The 23,745-nt window shown below is 32.2% G+C and overlaps 2 protein-coding genes across 2 annotated transcripts in view; one reads left to right on the top strand and one right to left on the bottom strand.

The window, feature by feature from the left end:
• Positions 1-2,960: 2,960 nt before the first annotated feature.
• Positions 2,961-7,467, bottom strand: LOC123703782 (nucleosomal histone kinase 1-like). The gene is made up of 5 exons (XM_045651933.1): positions 7,245-7,467; positions 6,898-7,130; positions 5,752-5,910; positions 3,351-5,561; positions 2,961-3,061 (listed from the first exon to the last, which is right to left on the bottom strand). The coding sequence occupies exons 2-5, from the start codon at positions 7,064-7,066 to the stop codon at positions 2,988-2,990; spliced, it is 2,613 nt and encodes an 870-aa protein (XP_045507889.1). The 5' UTR covers positions 7,067-7,130; positions 7,245-7,467; the 3' UTR covers positions 2,961-2,987.
• Positions 7,468-8,623: 1,156 nt separating this feature from the next.
• LOC123703712 overlaps positions 8,624-23,745 on the top strand; it is an 80,122-nt gene continuing 65,000 nt past the window's right edge. The window contains exon 1 of the mRNA XM_045651804.1: positions 8,624-8,848. Coding sequence (XP_045507760.1) covers positions 8,794-8,848 — 55 coding nt within the window. The 5' untranslated portion in view covers positions 8,624-8,793. The remainder of the gene's footprint in view (positions 8,849-23,745) is intronic.

Raw genomic sequence — 23,745 nt, 5'->3', positions numbered from 1 at the left:
ACGTCAATGTCAAAGTGAATGACAGATTAAACAGAATAACTAATCTGTATTTTACATAATATATTGTTGGTGATGAAAATCTCACCTCTTACATTTAATTCAAAATAGTAATCATAAACATTGAGATAATATTAATATGGAGTCGATACCGCCTACATCACATATGTTCCGCTCAACATACGTCATCTGGCGTAACTGCACTCAGTCGCTTGCTCCGCTCATTGGCGCGAACGTCACGCTCATTTTTTATTTGTTTTAAAGTGAAACGCATCAAATATGTCTACGTGTGTGTTACGATATTGCACAAATAATACAAAGAATACGGAAAAGTGCAAAGGAATAACTTTTCATCAGTAAGTAATTAGATAATAATTTTTAAAACTTAGTTAGAGCAAAATTTTTGGCGGGCGACATTTTGTCATAGATTAAAAATTTAAGATATGACATTGGGAATGAAATAAGTGTTGTTAGTAATATTTGCTGGCGTATATTTTTATAGTATAAAATAATAATTTTACATATTTAGAAAAGCATAGACTGGTTGTTAATTGAAAAAAGGTGAAATCATGAAATATGAAAATCAATTACTCAATCACCAATTTTTTTTGTTAATTGATTTTAATCAAGTTTTTAATTGATATTGTATAAGCTACTGACTTGAACGTATAATTGAATTATTATTTATTTATCTGCACTAATATTATAAAGAGGAAAACTTTGTTTGTTTGTTTGATTGTAATTAATAGGCTCATAAACTACTGGACCGATTTTGATGAAAGGAGAATGCCCATTTTTGGTACTGGTTTTTCTCATGCATCAAGACAACAATACTATTAAAAAAAAATCTCGGCAATTTAGAGGCCTTCTTACCATCGGAAAATATATTTTGAACAGGGAATGTTTTGTAAAATCTAATAAGACATGTAATTGTTTAGATCCATTATTATAGATTAATTAGTGTCCATTACAGGTTACCACGGTAACCAAGCGGTAACTTATTACATTTACTATGGTAAATAGCTAAATGTATTAATATCGATTATTGTTTTCATTGAATTATAAAAAAAAATCAATTAACATAAAATCACTCTTTAAGGTATTGTTTATACACTGTAGGTTGTTTTAACAAAGATAGTGAAGTAAAATAATATAAATATGTATATATAAAAAAAAAATTATTATGACATAGCTTGGTAGGTAACCAGTTATTTCTTATTTGTTTCTTTCTTCGAATATGTAGTGAAAAAATGATTCAAACAACAACAACAACAACAACATAAACCGAATTACATAAACCGAATAAAAACTCAATTGGCATTTTTTAAGTATATATTTAGGTTTTCTTGAAATCCGTCCCGGAAGATTTCTGGTGCCTACCTACACTAGCCGATGAACAGATAGACTTTGTCTGAAAGCATAAGCTCTACGCATAGATTAAATAATATGTTAAGTAATCGAAAAATAACCTATGGACGATAAAATGTTACCTAAATCACACATAAACCTAACTAAATCGGGGTTATTTAAGTTTTGAGGTTATTTCACATTTTTCTCAATATCTTGAAAACCCCTGTTTTTATCACAAAAAAATCAATTGGTAAAAATCTTTTGAATATCGAAGAACCCTCCAAAACCACTCTGGCATTGACGCAACACTGTACTGTGGTCCATACTTTCATGGGCATTCTCCTTTGGCACAGACAATCTTAAGACCCTGAGAAAGAACATAGGCTACTTTTTATTGCGAAATATGTGCCACGGGCGAAGCCGGGGCGGACTGCTAGTTCAGAGATAAGTAATTAATATTTTTTCTATTCAAGGTTTCCATGTCTGGGCCGTGAAGAAAGGGAAAAATTATTTTTTTTCTAAAAAAGGCTCAATTTGTAAGGAATAAAACTTCCCTGACTGAACCTAAAACACGAAAAAAATTAAATTATTCCATATGACGTCACTATTTACTTATATGCCAGATATAGTTAGCCCCGCGTAGTAAAGTCAGTTTATACCTAAAATAAATATTAAGTAAGTACAAAGAAAATTTCAAGTCAACGTGCATGTAATCAGTGGCACCCAATAAAATAGACAGAATGAAACAAAGTGTCGCCGCTATAGCGGTGAGTCAGTGACATCGCATAATCTATGACTGTCTAGCCGTCATTCGCGCGCCCCGCGCCGCCGCGCTTGGCGCACAGATTTTGTTCGTGATGTCTGCTCCATATTCATATTATCTCAATGATCATAAATAGGAATATATAAGACTTTCAATATCTTAATATATATAAATCTCGTGTCACAATGTTTGTCCTCAATGGACTCCTAAACCACTTAACCGATTATATTAAAATTCGCACACCATGTGGAGTTCGTTCCAACTTGAGAGATAGTATAGTTTAAATCTCAAATCTTAGAGAAAGCGGGCGAAGCCGTGGGCGGTAAGCTAGTAAAATTATAATTCTTTGTAATTATAATCACACTTAATGGAACGACTTTGACTATTGATGATTTCCTTACAGCAATGGCCAATGTTTGGAGTTTGGACAAAATAATGTGATATGGGGAAATAAAAGCTTTTATATATAAATGATATTTTATTTGATCTTAACACATTGACAGTAAATATATATAATGGCAATCACTTTTAAAAATAATAAATTCTGAACCAAATGTTGGAACAATATATACTATTTTTAACCTTTTCAATTATCCATCTATTGTCAGCATTCATAAATGTCTGTTAATGCCTCCTCAACTAGTTGAGAATTGTGAGGGCAGAGGGTGGGGAAGATGCATTTGCAATGTCATAGATTTGTTTAGTCATTGGTCATAAACATAATACCCAAAAACATCAATAAAATAGATTAAACCATATTATGGTTATCTTTAAATTTAGGATGTATTGAACCACATCACATGCAGAAGTAAAAAAAATATAAATTACGAACAAAACTTATTCTAACATGTAGATTGTAGACATTTAAATTTGAACTTTATTTTTTGCGTTTACTGCTTCTCAGCCTTAGTCTGTTGACGGTAACTGTTGTTCTCTTGCGTACTGGTATTTCTAGAATAAAAAAAAATACATTTATTATAATTTAATTATGAAATATTTAAACTTATTACAAATGGAGTGGTGTTGTTATTATTTCATAGTTGTTACATATGAATTGTAACATATTTTAAATTCAGACTGATTTAAATAAATTTGTTTAAATATAACTTTTTGACAGTTTTGGGTGTTGTGTATGTGTTCTACTGGCCAATTTTATACTTCAGGTACATAATTATACTGTACATATTAAAATAATTAATTTCAACTTGTTATATGTTGCAAAACAAACGAATATACTCACTTTTCGGTGATGATTTTTGTGACTGAGGACTTTCAATATCTTTAGCTTCTTGTTTATTCCTAACTCTACTTGATTTTCTTGTTTGAGGTGGTGTTGAATCATTTTTATCTTCTTTAGGAGACTCACATTCTTTTTGAGAAACTACTTCATTCATTTTCACATTTTTTACAGTCTTTTCTTTTATAGGTTGTTTAGATTTGCTCGCCATGGACCTAGTACATCTTTTACTGATTATTTGCTCAGTTTCTGACTTTACGGCTTCTAATTTATCTTTACTGTCACGTTTTTGCCTTAGTTTAATAACTCTAATCATTGCTGGAGTATATCCTTCAAATCCTTGATTACAGTCTTCAGTAGTCTTTTGAGATTTTTTCGACACTTTCTTTTTGAAATTGGCTACCACATCTTTCATAGCATATGTAGGATTCAAGGCTAGTAAATAGTCTTTCTGTAATAGAGGCGATTGAAGATTTGAGTCGGAATTATCAGATGCATTGGATAGCTTCCTTATTCTATACTTACAAGTAGAATCGTCATCTACAAATGTATCTACCGGTGGCGGATTGCGCTCTTTACGAATAATATCTTCTGGATTTCCAGCTAATATTTCCGCCCATGTAAACTGCCTAGCTGAACCCAAGAAATTGCCAAACTTCCCAATACTATTCCTGTGCCGCCTCATACCCTTACGTTTTATATTTCTCTTGTTAGATCGCAACATTTTCGGCGATAGCTTTTTACCACATATGTCATGTGGCATCAAAGTCTTCTTCAAACGCGCGACCAAATCCGCATCGGATATAAAGAAATTACGTGACGAACACGGCTTTCTTTGCCCATCACTGGATGTGTTTAAAGTTTGCTTTAGGAGTTCCAATTTTAGATCATTCTCAAGAGAAAATACATTTTCCCTTTCGTAGGCTTTCTTTATTCCGTTCCTTGCAAGAAAATCAGGTGGCGTGTTCTTAGTACCTAGTCTCTTGGAATAGCAATTCCTGTTAATCGGCGATTTTGGCGCCTCATTGAAATTGAGAAGTAGCTCTTTATCGAAAATATATCCATTTTTCAATAATTCACTTCTAAACAGACTTTTGCAATAGTCATAGTCTGGTTTTTCAGTAAAATCTAACCTTGTCACATATTGCAAGTATTTCTCCAAGAACTGTGGATAGAATTCAGTTTTGAAACATGTTTTCAAGAGCAATTTAATGTCGCTCATGAAGTTTTTCTTCAGTGCGTGAACTAAATCTGGTTCAGCAAGTACTTCCGCTGTTTTCCATGGTAATGTACCAGTTAGCCAGTCTAATAAGTTATATCCTAGAGTTTCTAAGTCAGATCTCCTAGAATGTGCTCCAATATGTGAATCTCTAGAGCTATATTCTAGCGTACCATCATGTGCTTTCCTAGCGTCCATGCCAAACTCTTTGTGATTACCATTAGAATCCAGGAATTTTGAGGCTAGACCATAATCTAATAAGTAAATCTGTCCATTTGATTGTGATAAGATTGCTTCTCGGTAAATCTCTTCCAAGGCATTAGTACCATCATCGTGAATCTTGCTGACATCATCTAGTAATACTTGATATGACCTATCTGAGCATATGGAACTATTTAAGTCTTCATAGTTAACGTAACTTGTGATCTGCCGTAGATTGAATGCGTGATGTCTATGCAGTGTTCTATTATCCTTGTCAGATAATATTTTCGACAGTTTCTGCCGAACACTGGTCAGTCTTTTATCATGAATGGAATCATCTAGTGATGTTCTGTTCTCTCTGACTGTAAAGTCTTCATCGTCATAATAGTTTGATGTACGCCCCTTACTGCTTTTAGCCCTTTTCGGCTTTCTGGACAAAACAACAGCTTGTTTAGTATCTTTTTGGAATGATGGAGCGGGTTTAGGAACTTGTAGTTTATTAAATTTGTTGCCATCAAATCCCAACATGAGATTTGAGCTTTTTATATCCGAATGTGTGTATCCTTGATTGTGTAAGTACTCAAGTACATCAAATATTTGCATTGCCAAGATGAGCACATTTTTTAAGTCCAGAACTTTAGTTCTTGTTATAACTTTATGAAGATCAATGTCATAGCGAGGCAGTACGAGAAATCTGTATCTTATGCCTGTATTTTCATCAGTGAATGAACCACTTGCTATATAATGGGGCATGCCTAGCCGTTTTTGTTTGTGTTGTTGTCGCCATGCTCTCACTGCAATAGAAATAATAAAGGTTATATTATATAATTATAAATGAGGCCACGAAACAATTATTGTTGCTTTAAACAAAATGTTTGTAATAGTTGAGCTCTTTAGAAGGTCAAAGATAAACACATTATCATGGAAAGTAATAATATTTAGTTGTTTGAGCAATGCATATTTTGCAATTTTATCATAATTTACCTTTAGATGTCTGCCCAGATCGTATTAAGCAGTGAACTTCAACAAATAGCGGCCCGTTTGTATGTGGCTCTATTTTCACTACATATCTAGCATTTAATTTTGTGACTTCTTTATCAATTTCATCAGACGTCAAGTAGATTCTACCAAAACTTCCTCGTCCTGTAAATAGAGTAATGAAATTATTGAATAATAAATCGTCGTGTTAACAACATTTTTGTTACATTGTTTACATGTAACAAAAACTATGAATCATTGCAGTTTTCAATTTGAGTAAAATGGCTAAACCATTATACTCATTTAGAAATTAAAGACTTTTTAACGGATTTTAAACGCGATTTATTCATTATATTATTTTCTCGACGTTTCGAACACTTTACAGCAATAAATCACGTTTAAAATCCGTTAAAGTCTTTAATTTCTAAATGTATAATACTCGCGTAAAATCAAACCCTAGAAAATACCATTATACTCATATTAGTTAGATTAACTTTTACTCATATTAAAGTCTTTCATATTATGTTGTTTGTAAAATTAAAATATTCAAATTCAAGATTTTATTTGTATAGATAAATAATCTTCCACTCCATATTAATAAATAAATACTATCCAATGATTAAATTACTAAATAAAAATCATGAATGAATATGAATCTTTGCTTGATGTTTTACTCATGCAACTTTCACTTCTTGTTGCATAATCAAAAAGATAATTAAATTCAAATGAGTACTTTACAAAATTGTGTTTCCTGGTATTAATAATGTTTTTCACTATCCCTGACTTATTTTTTTTCTCCTTTTTAATCATATACCATAACTCACATCAACAGATAATAGATAAGTTGTTGTAAAAGAATGTATGTAGACAACAATATCTTTGTTGTTTAAAAAAAAACAATTAAACAACACAAGTAACATAAAAACTTCACAACAATGTGTGTGAACTGGGTAGTATTTTCTAAGTATTTATATTCAACTATATTAGAACCTGGAGTGGCATATCCTTATCTTCTTTCTGCTTCTTCAAGGTTGAAGAGCCTGACATTAAAAATAATATACTTATTGTTATCATTAAACTTTTATTATATGATTCACAATAATGCACTGAATGATACATTGTTTCCTAAAATAGTTTGCATAATTAACTTACCAATTGGTTTTCCAAGGCGCCATTGCCTTTGGGTTACATCAGTGAATACAATGCCTGGGTTGAGTGCTTCATCATCACAATAACTCACATCAAGACTAGAGCATTGTTCTATAACTTTCTTCCTCTTAGCTATCATCAATTCCTCGGTATCCAAGCAACGCCGGGGCATTTTTGCAATTAATAGCTTTTCGACTTTATCCACTCATTGATATATCGATATATTTTGTATTGTTCTGTGAAAAATTGTACAATTCCTGTAGAATATAGTTCTTGAATGCTTATAAAATGTTTAGGCACAGGTGTACGATACGTATTAAATAACAATAAAGTAACAAAACTGGTTTTACCTGTAATCCAAATATTTGTTTTATGAAATGGCGGCTTTCACTATATTAAATTAAAATCCACTCACATACAGAAAATAAGTTTAATAAGATGTGATGAATGCGAAGATAATAGACAAATCTGAACAAAAACGATTATAGTTCGCGATACCTAACGTTTAGTGTACAAAAAATTTGTCCATCTGAAATCGCCATGTTGTCGAAATCAACGGATCAATTCTATAATGTTGCCATTTGAGTAAACAATCCGAAACTGCTAGAAAGCCACATAAAAAAACGTTTATAAAAAACGCATCTTTCCGGAGATGAATGTAATTTAGAAAACCTGAATGAAATTTAAATTCTGTAATAAATAAATTAGTACATGTAAATTATATGAGGAGAAAAAAACTTATACCTGCAATTTGACACATCGACGTGCATAGACGTCATAGGATGATAGGAATAGAAGAAAATATTTATGTTTTTTTTAAATGATAATGATGCAGATGTTATTTGCTCTGTGATAATATCCAGATTCCAGTCCCCGGACCCCGGACCCCGGATAAATTGAATAGGAAATGAAAATCTGGGACGAAAAGGGACAAGGGTCCACGGTAAAATAGATGCATAGAATAAATTGATCAATTAATTTATATTACTACAAATGAGACTACAAAGAATACGAAGTTTATTTATTAGGAACTAGCTTCCGCCCGCGAAAAATTAAGAAAAGTTAAGATTTATTTTATTTCTACGTATTTTTCCGGGATAAAAAGTATCCGATTTTATGCCCAGGATAATAAAGTATAAAATTATACCAAGTTTCATCGAAATCGAACCGTTAGTTTTCACGTGATGCCTGAACATACAGACAGACAGACAGACAGACAGACGGAAAAAAATATTTTTAATCACATACCTATTTGGGTTTGGTATCGATCCAGTAACACCCCCTGCTATTTATTTTTTCAATATTTTCAATGTACAGAATTGACCCTTCTACAGATTTATTATATGTATATATAGACATGTATAGATATTAAAGTTTAATAGAGACTCTCGATTTTTATATAATTATAAGTATGTACTTAAAAAAGATTCCTCATTATTTCAATCTAACTATTTGGAAATAAATTCTATTCTTTATTTTCATATAATGAGTACTTACAAATCATACAAAAATGGAATCCTCATTATTACCTATGTTATTCAGTATTAAACTCTACAACATACATTCGAATTACAATTCTATAGACATTGAGCAATGTATGAACGTAATTTTATTTTCTCGTCTCGTTTCTCAACTCCGCGTCCGCCAGCCCACGGCTTGAACTTATTCAAACCAATTCGAATTTCGAAGTTCGAACTTCATTCACGAGGAGATTGTGACGCCGTGTAGACGTATATTTCGTTGCAGGGCTGCTAACGCGATGTCCTTTTGTTTGTCAACAAATAGTTTAACTTTTTAAAATGTTATACCAGTGATTTAGATAAAAAATGTGTGTTCGGTGATTAGTTTTGTGTTATTGTCTGTTATAAAATGAGAACGCTTAAAGTTTAGTGCATCAAAATGGATGGAGCGAACGCAGATTCGGATCATTCTATGACTTGGGAAGACTTTTTCGGTATGTACCTAATGTTTTATGTTAATTTTGTTTATAAATTAAGCTATGCTCATGTAGTATATGTACCATAAAATAAATTTTAATACACGTTAGTGATAAATATTACTAATGGAAACATGGAAATATTCTAGCTAACTAGGTAGGTACCTATTTATTTTATTAAAATAATAATTCGATAAATAATATGATGTCCGTATTTTCACGTTAAATAATTATAAAGAAAACGATTCAGCGTGGGTTTTATTAATAATCATAACAACAAGTAAAACTACCTATATATAATTTTGTCTAATTGGAAATGAATTGGAATGAAAATTAGAACCAAGGTGATACTATTTGAATTTGAACTGTTAGAAAAAAAATACAGCGTGGCAAAGGAAAAATCTTACCTAGGTACTTCATTACAGAAGTAATGCAGAAAGTAGAAACAGATACAACTATAAATATGTAGGTAAGTACTTACCTATCTATACTAATATTATAAAGCTGAAAAGTTTGTTTGTTTGTTTGTTTGAACGCATTAATCTCGGGAACTACTGGTCCGATTTGAAAAATTCTTTCGGTGTTAGATAGCCCATTTATCTTGGAAGGTTTTCAGGCTACATTTCATCACGCTCGCGCTACGAGCAACAGGAGTGGAGCCACGGGGGTGAAACCGCGCGGAGCAGCTAGTAATTATATTAAATTAATTCAGATTGAATAGAATTTTATTTCAAACATACCTATTAGTTATGTACATTGAGGTATTTTATAAAAAACAGATATAGTTCAGGATACATCGCCCATTTTTGCAAGTGACTACTATCAAGCTAATTTTCCGTTTGTAGCTTTATTTTGATGAGACGCCCAATAATTTCGTGTACGAAAGTCTCGATTGTGGTAGCTAACAGAGATAACAAGGATACAAATTTTTGATTACACCTAGGTAATCCTAGGTGTCAAAATTCTCGGTCTTAGATGCACTATGCAGTTTATGATTAACTTTTAATCTTTAAATTACTTATAATGTTATTGTGAACGACGCGACATTATGTTCCTGTCCATGTCCAGAATAAAGATACTTAGCGAGAATAAAGCTTCACATACAGCTAGGTGCACACAAAAAAAGAAAATGTAATGAAACTGTCCGTGCACCATAATCGTGATTTTCCCCAGGCTATACGGGATGGGACAGGTTTGTTTCCTATTATGGCATGCATTGCGAACACTGGGTTCATTGCCTGTAGTGTACACCCACCTTTTATGTGATTAATCATTTTCTTGAAGTAACAGTGTTAAGCAATAAACACTAAACAGTCTGTAGCGTGTCGTATCGAATTAAGTTTGAGCTCTATGCTCGACAAATTCGATTTTTGAAATTGTAACCGAGCTATTCAAGTACCTATAACTAATTAATTATGTATTAATATTTATTGAAAACGATCATTTAAGTAATGGTAGGTATTTGGTAGGTACGTCTTACGTCTAGCTTCACCTAGGTATGTCATTTTCTATAACTAAGTTTTAATCTTAAACTTGATTTTTTTACGAATATTTCCTATAAAATTGACGTTAGATTAAAATGTATTTCTTCAAGCCCTCTATGAAAATTAATTCGATTGCTAAAATGTTCATTATAATATAAATGAACATTAATGATTTTAAAGCAAATGAATGCTAACAGTATCGAGAATTTTAGCGGCCCATTAGACAGTTATTCGTGAAGAAGGTCACTAATCGATGACTCAGCTCAACGGTGAACAGAATCTTATAATTTAGTACTTACTTACTTAATATCCTAAGGCCCCTAGCTGGGGCAAAGTGCGTCAACAGTACTCCGCCATGCGTGTCGATTTTGGGCAGCTCGTTTTATCTCGCTCCAGCACCTTCCGATTGACTTGGCCTCTGCGATAACAGTACGACGCCAAGTGAGCTTTGGACGGCCACGTTTCCGTTTTCCCTGGGGGTTCCAATCCAAAGCTTGCTTTGGTATGTGTTCCGGGTCTCTACGTAGCGTGTGGCCAATACAGCCCCACTTACGGCGTTTAATCTGAAGGGCGATCGGTGTCTCATCGCAGCATTTCCAAAGGTCATCGTTGGAGATAGTTTCTGGCCAGTAAATTCCGATGATTCGGCGGAGACAGCGGTTAACAAAAACCTGCAGCTGGCGTGTGATGTCCTTTGTGACCTTCCATGTTTCACACCCGTATAGCAATACAGTTTTTACGTTGGACTGGAAAATTTTGAGCTTAAGCCTCCGCGTTAATTTACTCGATTGCCACACGGGTCGCAGCCGAGCGAAAGTGGCCCTGGCTTTGGCTATCCTTGAAACGATGTCTTCTTCCGTACCACCGTTCTCTGTCACAACGCTTCCAAGGTAGGTGAATTGGTTCACGCGCTCTACACACTCGGAATCAATTCGCAGCGGCTGCGAGCTCGTTTCGCCACACCTCATCTCTTGCGTCTTGCGAGTGTTTACCTTCAGGCCCCTCTTTGTAGCTTCTCCCTGTAGGTCATTAAGCTTGGCTTGCATATCCTCACGGGTGTGACTGAACAGACAGATATCGTCTGCGTAATCTAAGTCCTCGAGAGTGTCAGTCAAACCCCATTCAATACCGCGGCGGTTGTTGACAGAGGTTCAAGCATAATGCCATCTAAGACAATAAGGAAGAGCAGAGGTGAGAGCAAACATCCTTGACGTACTCCTGCATATACGCGTATGTCATCCGATAACAAGCCATTGTGAGAAACTGTACAGGTGTATTTTTCATACATAGCTCTTATGATATTAATTAATTTCCGAGGTACTCCAATATCCTGCAGACGTGACCAAATACTTGACCAACTCAGCGTATCAAAGGCTTTTTCGAAATCCACAAAGGCTAGATAAATTTCCCTTTGCAATTTAGTGCTTTAGCCTAAAAAATATATGCACGAGTAAAAAAAGCTGTGAATCCCACTGTGTTCATTGGGTTCAAAAAATGTTTCTTATGAATCCTCGCTTCCTTCGTAAAGTTTTTTTTTTCATTTTGAAATTCTTTCGTGTTTAAATTGACCCAACAAATATTTATTTTATTAATCATCCTTAGAACTTCGTAGCTTTCCAACGAAAAACACGAAGATATACTATGAATGTCTGTTTTTATTTTTAAATAAAATACAAGCCTATCTACCTAACTATACGTCTTACAATAAATAAGCTATGAATGTCTTCGACAATAATTGTTACACTAATTTTCTATTCCATCTAGGTCTAAACTCTATATGCAATCTTGTGTCGAATTATATGTTATTATATTTGTTTATGGCGGGAATTATGAGTGTTGCGATTGTGCAACGCACGAGCGTGGAATTAATGATGTGCGCTTCCTTGAACGCACCCGTACAAATGGAAGGAAGTTCGAATGATTTCAAATTCGACACATGGTCGGTTAGAATATGCTTTTTATTCAAAAAATAAAACCATAGATAATAAAAGCAAATACTTACTTATTCCTTTATTTATTTAAAACTCGTTTCTTTTCCCTAATCTTTAAATCCATCCATAAAACAAAAAAAAAATACGTCTGGCACTCGGGGACTGCCGCGGTAAAGCTATTGCATAGCATGCCTTCAAGCCACACCTCCGTGCCTGTCGGAGTGGGGAGCGTGAGGTTTTTCGTTACGCAATTTCTGGATTCGGTCCCCGCGCTCAAGGCAAGCATTAAGTTTTTAAGCTATTGCATAGCTTATATCGCGGGCGATAGAAGCTATGCAATAGCTTAAAAACTTAATGCATTGTGAGTTGTGACGTCATAAGTATTTATGCATTCAAACATACATAACGTCCCTTACGTACAGTGAAACTACAATCAATAAACCATACAAGTAGACACGACAAACTTTACATAGATTCAGCAAGATATGTAACGGATTAGGGTGCTTGTTAGTCTGTACTCTGTGCATACTAATTCGGATACTTTCGCTGGCTTTCCTTGCAATTCTCGTCCTGTTGTATGTAAGAATGTGAATGATATCTAGTCTCTAGATTCAGCTAGCTTTGTCCAGAAATTTAAACTTAAAATAAACGTGTCATAGTAGGTAGGTATGTGCTACAGATGCGAATAGCGATGAAAGTTTAGATATACTTATAGCTAAGAGCAATTAACCTATAGAGTTCTTATATTAAGACAGAACAAAATACATATTTTCTAATCTACTTACTCTTAGTCAATAACAGCATAAGCCAGATTGAGATAGCGATAGAGTATCTGCACTGTCTTCAAACGTAGCGCGCCGGCAGTCAGTTTGTTTTCCAACCAGCTGGTGGGCTCAGTGCTTCAAGTGTTTTTAACGAAATATTTAGAAAATATAAAGTGTACAGTGTTTCTTTTTATTTGTCAGTGTGCTAAAATAACTATTGTATGTTTAGCAACCGGCTATCACTAGTCGAATGGGAGTTTTGGATAAAAACAATGTAAAAATATCTTTCCATCGGTAAGTGATTTTCAGCAAATTGATAAATATTTATGTTTTAAACCTATTTGAAGGTTTTATCAAGCGCTTTTTTGTAATTTTATGTTGTAACTGTAACATTTACCCACTTTATGGGGTTGTGGAATATAAAATAATGAAATAATTTTTAAAAAACGTCACAATAATATCACGTTTGGCATTTTGTTTACCACCGTAGTGTTGTAACACATCTAGCGTATATTATCGATTTATGACAAAAAATCTATTTCATATTAACGTTGATTTATTTATTTTGTTTCATAAATCAGATTTATATGTAGTTGTTGTTGCAAATAATAGATGTAAATTTTTTACCGCAGGAAAATAAAACATACCACGTGGTTGTTTTATTTGCCCTATGTGTTTTAGTTTTCGTTTGTTGTTTATTAATTTCTTTTTCAGATTATTAATAAATTCATTTTGTTTTAGATTTCCAGAGCTAAATAAAAAATGGGTATAAAACGTGAGACATGAGTTGATTGGACGCCGCCACAATTTGCAATATTGTGTTCACTGCATTTCGAGCCTACGTGTTATCAAGATGGATACTCTAGAAGAATTGTGCAATCTTACGCTTACGTTTTTTTTTTGTTCCTGTAGATAATAAATACATTTGATTAAAGAGAGTGAATTTTTATTTTGAAATTTTTTACACATAAGTTACCTACTTTAAATGTGTAACTATGTGAAAATTAAACGGTTGATTAAATGATAGTTCTCATAGATGAGAAACTACTATTGAAATACATACTTAATATACATGCGTTTTCAAAGAAAAACCCGCATAGTTCCCATTCCTGTTGGATTTACGGGATCAAAAGTAATTTTTCCAAATTTCATTGTAATCGGTTTAGTAGTATTCGCGTGAAAGAGTAACAAACATCCATCCTCACAAACTTTCGATTTATTAGTAGGATGTTAGGAAAATGTTTTCATTAAGACTGTCCTTTTATTAACTTGTTAAAATGCTGCATGATTCCTTCATGCTGACTGTGCCTTTCTCCTCACTCCTTTAACTTTATCATCATTTCCTACTTTATTTTAAATTACATTTCAAGTTTTAAAATTTCTTTTATAATGTACTAACTTTCCGCCCGCGTTTTTAAAGAAAATCCTGCACAGTTCCCGTTCACGTGGGATTTCCGGGATAAAACCTAACCTATGTGTGTATGTACAAAATTTCATTGTAATCGGTTCCGCAGTGAAAGAGTAACATCCCTTCTCACATAATTTCGCATTTATTATATACGTAGGATTAAACAAATAATGTATTCAACTGAAATTAATTATAAGTTTTGTTTTTTTATTATTTATTATTTCACGAAACCGTAAATGCAAAATACATTCACGATTTTATCGATTGAAGCACATCCCATCACTATCACCTTCTATCTATCTAAATACGTACCTATAGTAAAAATGGTGCCATGACTATGTTGAAACGTAGCTTGTTGTCTATAGCTGTCTCATTCTTTCATACGACGTTTTCTTTAGATAGAGAGAAACAAATATATGTAAATTGTATACGCTCGATACAAGTACTCTATAGGTTAATTGCTCTTAGACTTATAGTATAAAGTAAATGACTGTTGTTTGTTTAGTTTAAAAATAAATCAATAATAAGCCTTTTCCTCATTTTGTGATATAATATGACAAAGCAGTAATTTGTACTTTTTGCGTAATGTAACCTATGAGCCGAACCGCGAAAGGTCAAATTTTATACACCAGGGTGTTTTTTTGCGTATTAATTTCGTTTACATGGTTTTGTTTTTAATTGCATTATTGGTAATTATTTGGGGAGCAAATTAAAACAAAATTACCAAAAAGAAGTCGAATATTATAATATGGAACGCAAAACGTAGTTTTACCAAGAATCTTCATACAATTTCCGAACTAAAGAATTGCACTAGTTACCAAGAAATGGAGGGAAGTCATTAGTCATAGGATGAGGCTTAGGTTATATTTAGTTTACATAACTACATAGGTAAAGTGATTTTAGTTTGAGTAATGATTTATCGGATGATAACGTAAATATAGTAATTTACGGGAAAGATTTACTATTGCTAAATTAGCAGCTTTTCAAAATATGTACCTGTTAATAGACTGTGCCTTAAAAAGAGGTTACAACTACAAGCTTGCATAAATTAAAGAACCAGACACCATATTTATTTTTGCATATTGCGTATTTTTTGAACACCTTGCTTTTCAAGTTATTAACATTTTTTATAGATTTTTTTTAATCAAAATCATTATCAGGATGTTAATGAACATTGTGTAAAGTACCTACGCACTTTTTCAAGCTGGCAAAATTTTACAATTTAGGTCGCTCATAAATAAGTATAATTTAATACCCATATGTGTCGAAATTGTAGTATATAGTTATTCAGTACAAGGTTTTATTTTTATTACTTTAATATATCGGTGACTTAAGTTAATAAAAATTCATTTTTAAATTATATTTGTTGAGAATATTGGAATTACTGAGCCTATGGAATATTTTCAACGAGGAGGGAAAAATCCAAGGAAAAATCAATAAAAAGGATTTTTTACTCTATGAACACTGTTTATTTAAGTATCTATAATTTTTTTTCTAAGTGTGACTTTTTTAATAAATCTTAATTAAAGATGATGAAATAGAATGCGTTATATTATATTAGATGTTTTTTATTAAATACCTCTATGCGTGTTTATGTTTAGTATGAACTCTTCAGCATAACCTATCAGAAAATCATCTATTTATTTTAAAGGTCGTTGGTATATTGCTAATCCTCAATATCGAAATCAGTATAACTCTAGCAATTACAAAATCACGCTGTCATAAGCATTTGATCGCGTTCAGACATTACTTGTATTCATGTTACGCCATGGCCCTCTCGATTCACCGCCATCTTGCAATGGAGGAAACGCTGGCGCCAAGCAAACGGCATAATCATATATTTTCTATTCCAGAAGCGTGTAGAATGCATTTAAATTTCTTTATATAGGCACCATAATTGAATCGCATTCTGTTCTTATTGGTGTGGAAAATGTGGTGATTTTCCACGTTTATCTATTGCGTTTTTATAGCTGGCAATTCAATAAGTTAATTTAATTCTTGAACTAGACATAACGTACATTTTTACTTTAATAACTTATATTTTTTTGGTATAATCGTCTCATTAAATTGGGAGGAAAGTCAATCCCTCGTGAAGGAAAAGTGAATTTAATTCAATATTTTAATTTATGGCAGTATACTCCGTTGCCATAATTTTGCCTATGTCCTGTAGTGAAAAGTGAATTTTAGATTCGATGGTAAATACATTCGATGGTAAAATTACATAATTTTTCTAATATTTAGATGATATTTGTAATATCTGTAGATCGCTTTTTAACAATATGGCATGATGTAAACGGTAGCTAAGCGTAAGGAAATAATTTCCAGGTACGTTATAATAACATCACAAGTAACGTAATGTTGACTTCATATCGTGTTTAAAATGCCGCACTTCGCTTGCGTTTAGATACTATTGCATCTCTTCATCTCTTTGCTACCATGAAGCCCTATAAGTTATAGGACATCCTATTTTGAATATCGATTATCATCAAGTTGCGCTTACGCTCCATTGCTTCTGCAAAAAAAAAAAAAATAATATTAAAAAATATATTTTTGGTTACCATGGTACGTACTAACGTCTTCACTGTTCTAGCTTCTCTTTTTCATTAGGTGTTAGAAGGTTAGACCTTAACAATTAAATAAACGGCTGTACAAAAATCACACGTACATGCTTACGATAGGATCTATTTTCGCGTGAAATAGACACAGACTAGATGGTGTCGAAATCGATAGTGCTGCATTATGCAAATGAAAAGCTTGATAGTAGACACTGTGTCAGCGAATACCGGGTGAATATGGCCTTGTGATATTTAATTATGAATAGAATATTTTAATTTCGATAAAACACGTGAAAGAACAAAAGTTTAATCCACAGATTACAGAGATCGATATTGAAATAAAAGTACTTACATTGAATAATCGGGGTTTGAAAAATAAAACGTGGAATTAAAGGTTAGTTTTTTTTGAGTACGCTATTAATTGAATGAAGGGAAAGAAATGTTTTAGAATGGCCGAAAGACATAAACTAAATAATTTATGCGTGAATGAAATCTGTTTACATATCAGCTATTAATTACATTTTAGCAAATCGAAAGTTTTTTTTTGCAATGGCAAAATAAATTGTTACTAACAATTACCTTCATATTACCGTATTAGTTAGTTGGGATAAAAAATCACGTAACACGTAACGTTGTTCTTTTGTGTATTTCAGTTCAAAAGTTATTGAGCAATAAAAATAATATGAATCGTGAGAAAAAACATGTGAATCATGAAGTAAATCCGATCGCATAAGTTTAATTGATTGACGTAATTATAAATTGTTACGTTACGTATTGTGAAAATGTACTTGCATAATAAAAATGTGAAATGTACAAGCAATACTAAACTAACTGTGCCCCGTTTTACCCGCATTGCTCCGCTCCTATTGGTCTTAGCGTGATGATATATAGCATATAGCTTTCCTCAATAAATGGGCTATGCTTACACTGAATTTTTCAAATAAGATCAGAAGTTCGATCAAGCAAGCAAACAAACTCTTCAGATTTACTATATTAATAAGTATAGATATGAGTAAATGCCCTATGTGTTTTGATACTTACACTAAACACATGACCTATTATTTTTAACAAAAAATAAACCTCCTTCAAAGTGTCAGAACTTGACCAAATTTAAATGGGACCACATGAGAGGTATCAGCTTTCAAATAAAAAAGATCAAAATCGTTTAATCTAGTAAAGATCCTGAGATTATGAGATTACAAAACAAAACCAAATAAAGTCGAATGAAAAACCTCCTTTTTTGAAATCTGTTGAAAATGCATCTCGATAACAAAAGGTTGATTAATTATTTGCTCATAAATGAAAGTCGATCGGTGTAACAGATGCAAATTATTGCCTACAACAAGGGGAGTGTTATTATAAATACCTACATGGAATAATGAATACCTAATGTATATATTATAAATATTAAATACCTAAACTCTTATGATAAGTTTGGTGAAAATATTTAAAAGAGAATATAGTTACTTAACTATTTTTTTGTTCTATGTATAGTTGAAAATCCTGGACATTTTAGAAAAAAAGCAAGAAATAAAGTGAGGTATTTATTTATTAGTAGTTGACATAAAAAACGAGGCTTGCAACGAAAATTAATTAATTACAGCACTGATTGGATTAAACGTTATTCACATGATATCCTCTCAAGATATTTATTATCTGTGCTTTGATTATGACGTGTTTACACAATCGACAGACCGTGTAATGCCGGCATATGGTCCAATGAGTATAGTCTGTGGTACTGTATGCAGAATTGTTTTTTTTTAATTTAATGCATTGCACAAGCGTTCGCACGCTATGACGTCATTAATTAATGCTGGCAGCATCTCAGTGATATATTATGGTGTTAATTAGTATGTCAATGTTTATGTATTTGCGATTTTTTTGTAATGGCCGCGTTCACCATGTGTTCCGTCTGAAATAATTATAAATGGTAATTAATGAAAGCGCTTGTTATCGATGTTTTTACAGGCGTGTTCTCGATGTGAAATTTCTCTTATTTTTTATTATGAATAGTTGTTTGTACTTTTCTTTTTACGCAATGCAAAACGGATATAATTTTACATCGCTCTAGTTATATATTTTTTGCTTGTTATTAGTTCTATATTGTTAAAAGCGAAATAAGATGCTTCATACATCCATTCCACTGATCGTTTGTCTTTATGGACAAGCAAGTTAGCTATATCCTCGGTAAATGGTAGGTAATCAAATTCAGGACCCTTTGGTTCTTCGTTCTCGAATTAACTATTGAATACTTAATAGAAGCTAATGCCAGTACCAGGGAGTTGGTCATCCTAAAATGTATAGAAAGTGGGAATGTATATTGATTCCTGTGAAAAACATTAGACCCGCATATTCTTCCCTCTAACAAATTATCGTTGATACTTATGTTATCTAAGAACTTTTACGTAAATGAAGCTTTATTGTCATTGATAAACAAAACAAAGAGAAATAGTGAATGTCTGTTAGTCATGACCTCAGGGTGTTTAGTTGTGAGTAATATCTTTGAATAATATGGATTATATAAATGCAGTGTAAATATAGATTTATCTATACTTACATTATAAAGCTGAAGAGTTTGTTGGTTTGTTTGCTTGAACACGCTAATCTAAGGAAGGTTCATTTATCGAGGAACTAGCTTTCCGCCCGCGTTTTGAAAGAAAAACCCGCATAGTTCCCGTTGCCGTGGGATTTCCGGGATGAAACCTATCCTATGTGTTAATCCAAGTTACCCTCTATAATAAACATAAAGAGAAAGAAACACACTCACATCCTCACAAACTTTCGTATTTATAATATTATTAGTAGGAAGTAACGAATCATTTTTTATCAAATGTGAATCTTTTTCCCTCTTTTTTCTTAGTTCTGACTTGGTAAGACTTAATTAAGAACTCGCCTACCACTGAAATTGATATTTTTTATGCAGCGAACATTAGCATATTAAAAGTCAATTAAACAGTTGAAATGCAAACAATTTGTAGGAAAAATAAATATGCACAACATTGATACTTAGAAAAGTTGTTGTTTTTTGTCTTATTTTAATTGCATTCCTATAAAAGAGCCTAGACATAGAATTTATTAATCAATGATAAAACTTAGAGGAAATATACAGTGTATTTTTCCAGATTTTCCGTAGTTTTCTGTTGAATTATTTCCATAAAAGTAGGTATAACAAAAAATATTGTTATGTAGCTGGTTGCAAAGAATTTTGCATAGTAAACATTTAACAGTAACATATTAAATTTTAATGAAAATATAATATGCTGTGCTAATTGCATGTATTGTAATAATTAAAATTATGCAATTATGATATGATAATGTTTATAATTATTATTAACTATTGAATAACTCTAGTTATTAGTACAATGAACAGTATTGAAGGTTTTACTTAACAAAAATTAAGCTAAGGGCTGTTTTGCAACTGCAACATAATATGAAAATTTTGGTTACTATAATAATTTAATAACTACATATTTATATTTGTTTTTCTATATGCTTTTCAATCAAAGTTGTTTATATTCTTTCTCTAACTCTACTACTGTAATCAACATTGTAGTTTTAAACTATTTACAAAAAAATATTTTACGATGTCACGTTAAAATTTTTAGGTTATGAAAACCTGAAACCACGTGGTGGTAGTATGCACCACGCATGCGCGTCAATGCAGACAATGTCTAGACGGGGTGGTTCCAAGGAGGTTTAATGGATTGCCATATAAAAGATTCGAGTTTCGCCCAAAAATGGACCCGTGTTGAATTGCGAGCGAGCGTTGCCAAAAACTCGCTTCGACTTTCAATTTCATCTCGTTATATGGTGATAAATTGCTTTTGTTAAAATTTTGCATTGTGATAAATTTTATAAGGTTTTATAATACGTAGAGTATTTGAATAAATAGTAGTTATAGTAACTACGGGAGATGTCTGGATTTATTTCGTTGTTTCTTGGGAGTCTAAAAAGGAGAAGAAATCGTCTTAGTGGCATACTTTTACCAGTTAATAGAGCGATTAAATACAAATGTGCCATATCCCATATAAAAGAGGTCCTTACTTTTTATGAGAAGACTAAAATAGCAATAATTATGAAACAGGCTTTATAGAATATGCGTTTTTTTTTATTTGAATACTACGAGTAGGTAGGTTATTATGAATTTTTTAATTTATACAAGGTATACGGAATAACTTTCTGAGCCTCTAATTAACCTCAGAGATATTTTCCTCCATAATTAAATATTTATAAAAATAACTGAGTGTCATTATACTATGTATTCCAGTACAGTATACTGTACTTGAATCAGCAAATGAAGTGTAATTTGATACTATGTATTTTTTTAAGTATTTATTTTTTCTATATCTGTGTCAAGATAACTAATTCATTGTTAATTACCTGTGTCATGTTTAAATTTCGAATTATTTGCTCCAAATTTGAATTCCTTTAGTTTTGAGTTTTTTATTTAATTTCAAGTGTGCATGGCATACTGATAAACTAAGTATAAATAATGGCTGTCAAACACAAGGGTGTGAAATGATAACAAGCAGGGTGTGGAGTCTTGAGATTACATGATAAATAATATGGTAGTAATGATTTATGCATGCGTAAGGTGGTAAAAATGCTATGTTAATCTTTGTGAATGGAATGATTAAGTTACTTATCGTAAATTCCCAACAAAAATACTTTTTTATAGGTAAAAATAATTTAGCAATTCTTGAGAAAATACAGTGAAAGACTTTTAGGTCGTCCCGACATCTGAGACCACAGTCTGAGACAATGACAATTCACGGTTAAATTAATAACCGCATTGAAATAAGAACCTTTAATTTGGAGATCCATCGCCAGACGTAAAATAAGAAAAGCTGTTGTCTGTGTGATATTCCACGAAGTATGAACACTCATCCGAGACGCCCGACAATTTGCTTTTATTCCCTTTTATTATCTTTGCCGCCTTTTTATATGTCAAATATGTGGACTTTTTTGTGTCATTTTACGATGACAGTGAGACTTAATTAAGATTTGATGGATATTTAATTCTTTGTTATAGTTATGTGACCTTGATCAACTTTTTTATCGATATTGAGTGATATTGATGTATTAGGTCATTTTTCTATATTCTCGTGCGTATTTTAAAGTTTATACAGGTACTGCCATGATATTTAAATCTATGTTTTCATATTACAATGCAATATCTAAGATGTTTCATCGCTATACGTGTAGTACTTGTACAACACAGATGAAAGTGGTAGAATGATAACATTATAACAACCTTATGTAATCTATGTTCATTTCAAATAAGATTAATCACACATCTGAGTTAGTATGTTTAAGAAAATTATTTTGATTTTAAATCATGAGTGATTTGTGCTTTACGTGTATTTCCTATAATATAAATATGGTTAAATTATGGAACACCAGTTTTTCGTCCTGATCTATTACAAAGGCAAAATTTCATTTACTTAACAATCAATTAGTTTTTTAGCCAGTACACGTTCAAATAAAACCAATATTTTTTTAAGTTACAACTGTAGAAACAACTAAAAAAACTTGACATAAGAATTAATTAAGGTATTAGCATTAAAATAAGCCCAAAATATATTACCAGTTACCACTCATATCGCTCTAATACGAATTACACTATAGGTACGTAGAAATATCCCCAAACAAATGTAACATATTTAACAAAACGAATTCGCTTCAATAGGAAATATTAGAGCAGTGTTAGAAGCCCCTCGAAAAGCTTTGGGGTAGGTTGTGCGGTCGATAGCCGCACCCCTGTAGATAAAACATTATTGCGATACAACTTTCTGAAGTTATGCTAGCCTAGTATTTTATTGTTTTGTTAACGCGATAGGCTAGCATTATGTGATTAAAGGATTGAAGTAATAAAAATATTTTAATGATATTTTTTTGTTCAGGAAATTGAGTTTTTTCATTGGTTTTTTCGAATAGGTACTTGCTTTACGTCCGAAGCTTCGCCCGCTTTGTCAAGAACTTAATAAATTATACATATTATGTAATATATAAAGTAAACCTTTCTCTTCAATCACTCTATTAAAAAAAAAAAAACAATTTCCTTTGGGTAGTTTTTTTCATTTATTAGGGATATAGGGACAGAGAAAGCGACTTTGTTTTTTACTATGTATAGTGATTTACTTGTAGTACTTACCTAATACTTTATGATCGGATAAATTGACAAAATAATTATTGCAATCATTGAGTTAATATGTAACGTAGTACATATTATTAACTTAATGATTGCAATCAGTGAAAAAGGAAAGACGAATTTACCTGCTGGCTGTTACGTAAATTATCGCAGAAATTATAAACTAAGATAACATTTTGGTTAACTATATCGAAATTATTTTTATTGATTTAAGGGCATTATTTCATCTATAAGGGTTAGGGGCCTACGAAAAAATATGTTTGCTCACTCTTGTATACCTAATATTATTTATTGCATTCGTATTTTCCCATGAATAGTGCTTAATTCGAGCTCAGTAAATACAAACACGTGTTAGAATACTCAATTAAGCTTACCCCAATGGAAATAGTGCGTAGAACAGAACGTATTAGTTTGACGCCATCCGAACGATTTATGAGGACGCACCCTATTTTTTTTCTTATGAGAAACTGCGCTACGTGGCAGTGTTGTGTGGAACGCCCTTAACTGAATGAAGCAAATTTTTATTCTGTGGTGTGTGGCGCGAAAATTGACGTGAAACTGCTGTTTGAATTTTATTTTTTTTATTGCTTTTTTTCTTTCTCATTATTTCTATGTTTCATAA

This window comes from Colias croceus, chromosome 27 (genome assembly GCF_905220415.1).
Source record: "Colias croceus chromosome 27, ilColCroc2.1".
NCBI classification, from domain to species: domain Eukaryota; kingdom Metazoa; phylum Arthropoda; class Insecta; order Lepidoptera; family Pieridae; genus Colias; species Colias croceus.
Note: the sequence above shows the minus strand (reverse complement) of the source record. Positions and strands in the feature narration are given on the sequence as shown.

What these genes read in the sequence shown, in the direction of transcription:
- LOC123703782 (XM_045651933.1), bottom strand. Translation starts at nt 7,066, where the DNA reads ATGCCCCGGCGTTGCTTGGATACCGAGGAATTGATGATAGCTAAGAGG. An exon ending in GCGCCTTGGAAAACCAATTG is followed by an intron (nt 5,911 to 6,897) that starts GTAAGTTAATTA and finishes CTCTATTTACAG; the next exon opens with GACGAGGAAGTTTTGGTAGA. An exon ending in ATCTGGGCAGACATCTAAAG is followed by an intron (nt 5,562 to 5,751) that starts GTAAATTATGAT and finishes TTTCTATTGCAG; the next exon opens with TGAGAGCATGGCGACAACAA.